This window comes from Pleuronectes platessa, chromosome 20, assembly GCF_947347685.1.
Source record: "Pleuronectes platessa chromosome 20, fPlePla1.1, whole genome shotgun sequence".
NCBI lineage: Eukaryota > Metazoa > Chordata > Actinopteri > Pleuronectiformes > Pleuronectidae > Pleuronectes > Pleuronectes platessa.
The window spans coordinates 18,661,414-18,669,170 of record NC_070645.1 but is presented as its reverse complement, the minus strand read 5'-3'; the positions used below and the strand labels follow the sequence as shown (position 1 = coordinate 18,669,170).

General features: G+C 41.3%; 3 protein-coding genes across 3 annotated transcripts in view; 2 read left to right on the top strand and 1 right to left on the bottom strand.

Annotated features, from left to right (window-relative positions):
* Window positions 1–682: 682 nt before the first annotated feature.
* Window positions 683–2,026, top strand: LOC128425893 (apolipoprotein D). The gene is made up of 5 exons (XM_053412731.1): window positions 683–840; window positions 967–1,071; window positions 1,157–1,278; window positions 1,377–1,465; window positions 1,536–2,026. Exons 1-5 carry the CDS (start codon window positions 826–828, stop codon window positions 1,769–1,771), a joined length of 567 nt encoding a protein of 188 aa, XP_053268706.1. The 5' UTR covers window positions 683–825; the 3' UTR covers window positions 1,772–2,026.
* Window positions 2,027–2,447: 421 nt separating this feature from the next.
* ggh (gamma-glutamyl hydrolase (conjugase, folylpolygammaglutamyl hydrolase)) lies at window positions 2,448–5,335 on the top strand. The gene is made up of 9 exons (XM_053412730.1): window positions 2,448–2,625; window positions 2,735–2,834; window positions 2,940–2,990; window positions 3,528–3,612; window positions 3,686–3,824; window positions 4,098–4,204; window positions 4,322–4,412; window positions 4,507–4,641; window positions 4,726–5,335. Exons 1-9 carry the CDS (start codon window positions 2,496–2,498, stop codon window positions 4,842–4,844), a joined length of 957 nt encoding a protein of 318 aa, XP_053268705.1. The 5' UTR covers window positions 2,448–2,495; the 3' UTR covers window positions 4,845–5,335.
* A 1,698-nt stretch (window positions 5,336–7,033) lies between these two features.
* The window catches only part of LOC128425891 (dipeptidyl aminopeptidase-like protein 6), a 92,545-nt gene continuing 91,821 nt past the window's right edge, over window positions 7,034–7,757 (bottom strand). Inside the window, exon 26 of the mRNA XM_053412729.1 lies at window positions 7,034–7,183. Coding sequence (XP_053268704.1) covers window positions 7,034–7,183 — 150 coding nt within the window. The remainder of the gene's footprint in view (window positions 7,184–7,757) is intronic.

The window sequence follows — 7,757 nt, the reverse complement described above, 5'->3', positions numbered from 1 at the left end:
ATTGAGACATTTCAGAATGAGAACTAAGTGAAACAGAGGGTATTGAATGTTTGATAGCCATAAGGAAAGACGCATAAGTTTGGTCAGTACAAGGATTGTGAAGTATGCGTGTGTGTCTGCGTATATACTTATATACTTCCATCTTTGCTCTGCCAACTTAAAGACACCCTGTGCTGTAAACATATTAAACACTTTGTGTATCCTGAAGGCCTTAAAGATGTTCTTCACTCATAAAACATATGCAAACCTGAATTTAAATACATGTTATTCTCGTGTTTACCAGCAGCTGCTATAGTTGGTTCATTATCTGGCGTTCTACAGGTCGGTATTGGAATATGAGGAAACAAAAGGCCACGTGTCATTTGACCTGTTTGTTTACATAATATAAACAACATGGGAACTCACTCACGTGAATGAAACGATCCATTGAAATATTATTGTTCAAAACCTCCCGACCTTTAAGATTGCCATTTATTATTGAGCCCACTACATTATTAATAATTCACCAAGTAAATAATGAGCTGTCTACAACAGTTACCCTGAGGGCAACACAAGGCAGAACTATGATACTGTAGTTTGAGCTGAATGGGATTGTTAGATAAATCTGTGCTGAAGGTCAAAGGTTTTGTTGACAGATGTTTAACTCTTCAAACACAGTTGACTTCCAAAGGTCTGATGTTTTCAGAGGAAACTAAACAAATCCCACAAAACAAACACAGGTCAGTTTGTACCGAGCTGAAAAGACAGAGCACATGTCACATAGTGCTGTTGATTCACATCTTTTTAAATCGTGTTTCCTATCGGAGAGTCTCCAGCGACTTGGACATGAAGAAGATCCAGGTACTGAACGTCTTCAGGAAATCTAATTTTATTACTTGTAATGTGCAGAATGAGAACATCCTCTGGAATTGTCCAGGTGAAGGTTCCACTCTTCATCACATTAACTCTTCTATCCTCCGTGTGAAGGTTCTGTTCGTGCTCCTCCTGTCGACCGTGGCCACCGACGCTCAGTCCCTCCACCTCGGGAACTGCCCTCAGCCGCCAGTTCAAGAGGACTTCAACGTCACGGAGGTGAAACACTGACTCTTTCCTTCTGGTTCAGTTTGTTGTATCCCTCAGCTGCAGCCGAACTCACACTGTTCTGTTTTCCCTGTAGTACATGGGAACCTGGTACGAGATAGAGAAGCTCCCGGCTCTGTTTGAGAGAGGGAAATGTGTCCAGGCCACTTATTCTCCTCTCGCTGACGGGACAGTCAGAGTTTACAATGCAGAGTTGCTGTAAGGATTTAACTTGAATACTTCTTTTACTTCTAATGTTAGAATATATATGAATTAATTATTAATGTAAAGTGCCCTTATTCTTCCTCTCTGTAAAGGTCTAATGGGAAGATAAACTCCATCGAAGGTGTTGCCAGAGTTAAAGACCCGTCTCAGCCGGCCAAGCTGGGGGTCAGCTTCTTTAAAGGTGGCTGAACTCTGGATGCAGTTTTTATCTTTTGGGAAATTCTACGTTTTACTATAACTTCTGTATCCAGGTGTTCCAGATGGTCCGTACTGGGTTCTCTCCACAGACTACCAGTCCTACTCTCTGGTCTACTCCTGCTCAGACTACCTCCGTCTTTTCAACATTGACTTCGCCTGGATCCTGGCTCGCACCCGGGAGCTGCCGGAGGACCTGGTCAGCAGACTCCACGATGATCTGGCTGCTGCTGGTGTCAACGTGAACAGACTGAAGGTTACAAACCAGACTGGTTGTGATGTCATGATCTGAAGCAGGATCAGAACAAATGGGGACAAGAACGTCCTCTTACAGAAATGTGAATCTTATCCTTTAAGCACTGCTGTTTATGTTTATGTTTATTTCATTTTAAATAATAGTATTTATCATGTAAACCCCAAACATCAACAACAACATGTTCTTCATGTGGCACAGGAAATGATTCCTGACAATCCTGTGTGTCTGTGTAAGGGCCACAAGAATTTCATTGTATGACATGGAGGTGAAAATAAAACTGAATTTTCTCCATCTGTGGTAACATGTTGTGCCTTTGTGCATCTGAGTGATTAAAACACAAACATCTTCTCAAAATAATGTATTATTATTTAATTATTATCATGTGGGAACAATCTTGTGAGCACAATCATCTTTTGGGACTTCAGAGGCTCTGTACTAACACAAGTATTTATTCAAAAATTCTTAATATCACAAAATGTTTCTGTTAAGTTAAAATACAGATTTTCTTTTATCATTTCACAGGAGTGGAATAGTTTGTTCCTTTAAAAAAAAAAAAATCGATATGTTTACCAATCTAAATGAATTTGGCAGCTTTGAAACAAATGAAATCGACCAATGATCACTGCTGAAAATATCACACACATTTTTTTTATTTTTATTTTATGAGGAGAACAAAAAGCCGATGACATAACCAAGGTTATTCGAGGGCAGGCGTGCTCTTATTTTGAAGCCACCCGGAAGTGCAGTACCCGGCGGTCTAATGGCGGCGGCGGTGAGACGAGCTGATGTTTGTTTTGCTTTCAGAATCATGATGGTTCCGTTGTTTCTCGTTCCTCTGCTGTGCTTCCCGTTCTATTCCTCGGCCAAGAGGAACGACAGACCCGTGGTGGGTGAGTTCCATGTTGCCTCGTCACCTCCTGGTTCTTTAACACAACCCCTGCGTGTTGTTGTTGTTGTTGTTGTTGTTATTGTTCTTTCACACGTGTGATTCCCTCTCAGGGGTTCTGGCTCAGGAGGTCTATTCCAGTCAAAGCTCGTACATCGCTGCTTCCTACGTGAAGTTCCTGGAGGCAGCGGGAGCGAGGGTCGTCCCCGTCATGTGAGACTCTTATGAAACTATGAATTATTAACTTATTGTTTATAACCATCATTCCCACTGGAAAGAAACCTGGTGTCTCACTGGTGATCTGTTCTGTCCCTGCAGGATCAACCAGACACTGGAGGAGTACCAGACCCTGTTCAACTCCATCAATGGGTAAATGTGTTTGATTTTAATATAAAGTTAACTTGATAGGGGCTGGAGAAGATAAAGATTAAAATCATAAATCAACCAAATTTTATTCGTATAGCAAAAGATCATATTTCCAAAACTCTCGTCTTTTAAAAAAAAGTTTAAATCTTTGTTCGTGTCACGTATGAAACCAATATTTCATTCTGAGATATTTGTAATCTTCTATTTTCATTTGTTAGAAACATCATCATCAAGACAGTTCCCTTCTGCATTCTCATATTGACTCTCTCAGATATTTTCCTGATATTTCACATTAATATCTATATTTTCCCGCTCACCAGACACACGTTTAACTCAGATCAGATTTTTCACGTCAGCTTTTGTCGGCTCAAGTTTTGCTCAGAATTTGTTGACCCTGCTTTCTGAAAGAGACCCCATATAACTTATGAGTTTATATACATATGTATGTATATATTATAAAAAGGATACCAAACATTTACTCTTTAACCTCTTTCTTCCTGTGCGTGTGTGTGTGTGTGTTTGTGTGTGTGTTGTTAACAGGATCCTCTACCCGGGTGGAGGAGTCAGCATCATCTCATCTGGTTATGAACGGGCTGCAAAAATCTTTTATGATCTTGCCATTGAGGTAATCTTTTAAAAGTTGTTATGTATTTGTTGTTGATGTTGTATCACGTTTTAAACTGTGTGCGACGTTTCAGGCGAACAAGCGCGGTGACTACTTCCCTGTGTGGGGAACCTGCCTCGGCTTCGAGCAGCTGATGTACCTGACGAGTGGAAAGTCGTTACTGACGCACACAGACACAAGTGGTGTGTCCCTGCCTCTGGACTTCACTAATGGTACGACTTAAATACACGTGGCTACTGATCTTGAATCAGTATTGTGTGGATGTATCTAGATATTTTCTGCTCTGTGTTATCCATGATTTTATCTCCTTAGCCAGATTTATCTTAACGTAACAGTTAGACGGACATCTTAGTTTTTGTCTGGAAACATGTCAAAATTATTCTGATGATTCCAGACTACATAATGTTTCATTTAAAGACGTTTTAGCTGCTTTAAATGTCCTTTATTCTGTTTTAAATCATCTCAATGTTGTGACCCACCTCTAGAAACCACAGACAGCCGGATGTTTAAAGGTTTCCCAGTTGACCTCATGAAAGATCTGGCATCTGAGCCACTGACAGAAAACTCTCACACGTGGAGTTTGGCTTCATTGGTGAGTCGTCCATTATTGTTATGACAAGAAAACCCCCAAAATCCTTTTTCTGACACTGAAAAGCACAAAGACAAACAGAGTTTGGTTTAATGCTCTTCGTGGTGACTCACCTTTCAGACTTACAACACCAACGAGGACCTGAAGACCTTCTACAAAGTTCTCTCCACAAACACGGACGGAGAAACCCAGTTTGTGTCGACAGTGGAAGGTAGAAATGATGCAGCTTCTCTTAATAATATTAAAACAGAGTAGATCCCATTGAAGTGTTTAACCTTGAGTCCTCTTTGTTTACCTCTCCACAGCGTATGAGTACCCAATTTATGCGACACAGTGGCATCCAGAGAAGAATGCATTTGAATGGACCCGGCCTTACATCCCACACACTCCATCGGCCATCAGGACCACCTTCTACATGGCAGAGTTCTTCGTCAGTGAAGGTATGAGGAGCATTCTCTCTGGTTCTTCTTTTGAATCCTCAGTAGCTTGATGTTGATATTGAGTTTCCCTTTGTCTCCCTGCAGCCAGGAAGAACTTCCACAGCTTTGCGTCGGAGGAGGGGGAGAACAAAGCGCTGATATACAACTACAATCCTGTTTACACAGGGAATCACAGCGCCTTCGAGCAGATCTATCTTTTCTGATTCGTCTCTTTGCACATTGAGCTGCTGATTGGCTGCATTCATCACTTGTGAATCTTTACCGGTAAATCTTCATGTTTGATTTGTTGTTTGCTGCTTTTAATCAATTTGTTGAAAAAGCCTTAAGTAAAGGGAGAAGGGATATTTGCAGGAATGTGCAGCATGATGCAGTGTAGGATTTACAAAATGTCAGATGATGTTTTAGCTGGTTTACATGTGATATTAATGCTGCATGCAGCTGCATTTTTAGGCATTTTACCTTGAATGTTTTTGTGTTTACATTCCAAAAAGTTTTAACAGTGATAACATGTAAATGTTGCGTTGAGCTCTGCTGCTTCCTATAGAGGCACAAGTGTCACAGATTATAAATTTATGAATGCATATTTATAATCTCACAAATTGTTGTTAATAAATGAAATACTTGATTACATGTGGCGCTCTATAGATCCCATGTGACCAAAAAATAATAAAACAAATGAGCCAAAAACATTGTACGCTGATAAAATATCTACTTTTTTTATTCTAACATTTACCTTCATGCCACAATCTGCCTTTAATCTGCTTCTATGCTTCGAGTTACAAAGTTAAGCGTCTTGGAAAAAATGTCCTCAGCCACGGGCAAGAGAGTTCCACGCTGTGATTGGTTATTTATAACGTCCACGTCCAACTCGAGTCCAGGACAGCAGCAGGAGGAGAGAAATGAAAAGTCACATGTAATTTCCAAAATGCTTTTATGCACAAATAACACTCAGGTAATATTGTTTTTTTCTCTATTTAGAATAAAATGATATTTGAATAACATTTACACATCAAGCTGACGAGACTGGGTTCTCAATCACAATACTACTGGAAATGTAATTTATGCAATCCAGTAAGGAACATTCAAGATGTCAAAAGTACCATGTGGAACTGATCGGGGGGAGGGGGGGGTAGTTCTGCAAAAAACTTCTGAACATGCACTGAAACGTAACACAAATGTCCATTTAAATAAAAAGAAATTAGAAACATGGCAAATGAAACTTGTGCCTCAGTAATTCATCCTTTTATATTCTGTATCTTCCATGAGATGGACTCTGAAGCAAACGTGTTTTCAGAATATAACACGACTCACCTGTCGGCTTCCTGCCTTCGACCCTTCTACCACGTGTTCACCGATTTAAAGTTTAGGTAACGTTCTTGATTCTCTTAATTTTTAAACTTGGTGTGAAGATGTATTTCCTTTTCTTTAAATCACAGTGTGCAGCTGGTTGGCAGATTGATCTACAGCTAACTAACCCTATCTAGCTCTGCCTCAGTCCTAACACTAAGCTAATTGGCTGGTGTGGCTGTAACTTCGTTTTTGTTCGGGATGGAAACGAATGGGAGCAATCGCACATAAATATATATCTCCTCAAACATCAAACCAGTCCAATAGAATGAGTCCCACAGCAGGATAGGTTCTGACAAAGTAAGGCACAGTGACCAAAACAGGTTTCTGTTAAGAACATTTGTTAAAACCAGGTTAAAATAATTTAAAATGAACATTAAGAAACCCATCGTGACTCTTTTCTTCCAAACACTTTGAGTTCAATCGGCATCAGTGGAATACATGAGGCAACAAGATGAAACCAACATCGGGGGCAAACATGGAATCCAAAAAGAAAATGTCTCCGAATAGCCAAGTGAATGTTTGTGTGCTATTTTACATTAGAACAACAGACACGACCACAGTCCAACACGGAAAGTTCTTCACGACTTTAAAAATAGTTACATTTCCTGCATCCTGCACGTTTCCAGTCGCCCCACGGAAGCGTTTTTTTTTTTTCTTCCCACCGGGCGTCTGATTTCCATTAATATACAAGCCCTGGAGTTATGTGCTGTACGGTGCTCCTTCTCCTCACAGCGTCAAAGTCTGTGTGAGAGCCGGTGCTTCCTCTCCACTGCTCTGGAGGAGATGGTCCAGACTGCTTCCTGTCATGTCGATCGGTATATTCCAAAACATCGGGTCGAGTCGGCACAAAACGAGGAGGAGGGACGCAGGAGAAGATCCGCCTCAAGTTCAACAGGTGGACACGCAGGGAATCCAGATGCAAAACCAAAACCAGTGAAAGAGCAGATGAGAGTTGCATATTGTGGACTGTTGGGACGCCAGGGTGGTGGTAGATGACTGTATGGGCGGGCGGGCGGGCGGGGGGGGCGGGGGCACAGGAGCCCTAACCCTCTTCTTCACTCTCTTCCTCCAGAGCCTCCTCAAACACTCGCTCCGGTAGCCTGAAGCATTCCTCGAAGAAGTTCACCAGGGACTGACTGAGGTGCTGCCTCGTGGCCTCACTGTGGATGAAGTGGCCTTCGTCCGGGTAGATCTGAGATCAGGAGAACACCGTGAGAACTTCACTACACACGTGGGTAAAGTTTCCAAACCTCACCACACACCACAACTCTATATATAAGGCTTTGTCATAGTGAAAACTTAATTCACCCTCGGGTTGAAATTCTGATTGTAGATCATTGAAAGTGAAATATGTGGACAAATAAAAAAGCTAAAAGTTTAGTCATTTATTGTCCAATCAACTGGGTTTATGTTTAAAAATATTTAAAAAAGAAAGCTCCTTTAAAACTATTATTGTTTACCGTTAAATCAGAAATGAATCCAGCACCAGTGGGACGTTCATTTCATGAGCTTAACATACATTATAACAGGGTACTCGTGTTTACTGGTGTTGACCTGAAACCCACAGAAGCTGCTGCGGAACCCAGTTCAATGTGTGTGTGAGAAAAGTGACTCGTCTGCTGGTCGATAACCAGCTCAGACCAACATCCAGCCGCTCCTCACTGTCTCCTAATTGGATTAGTGCCGGTGTTAATGCAGAGCTGCCCTCCGAGGTCTCATAATCTCATTATGTGGAAGAAAGGGATTGTTAGCGGTTAATCCTCGGC

Coding starts and splice junctions, on each gene's coding strand:
- LOC128425893 (XM_053412731.1), top strand. Junction 1,072..1,156: donor AGGACTTCAACGTCACGGAG/GTGAAACACTGA, acceptor TTTTCCCTGTAG/TACATGGGAACCTGGTACGA. Junction 1,279..1,376: donor GTTTACAATGCAGAGTTGCT/GTAAGGATTTAA, acceptor CTCTCTGTAAAG/GTCTAATGGGAAGATAAACT.
- ggh (XM_053412730.1), top strand. CDS start 2,496: ATGGCGGCGGCGGTGAGACGAGCTGATGTTTGTTTTGCTTTCAGAATC. Junction 3,613..3,685: donor TTTATGATCTTGCCATTGAG/GTAATCTTTTAA, acceptor GCGACGTTTCAG/GCGAACAAGCGCGGTGACTA. Junction 4,642..4,725: donor AGAGTTCTTCGTCAGTGAAG/GTATGAGGAGCA, acceptor GTCTCCCTGCAG/CCAGGAAGAACTTCCACAGC.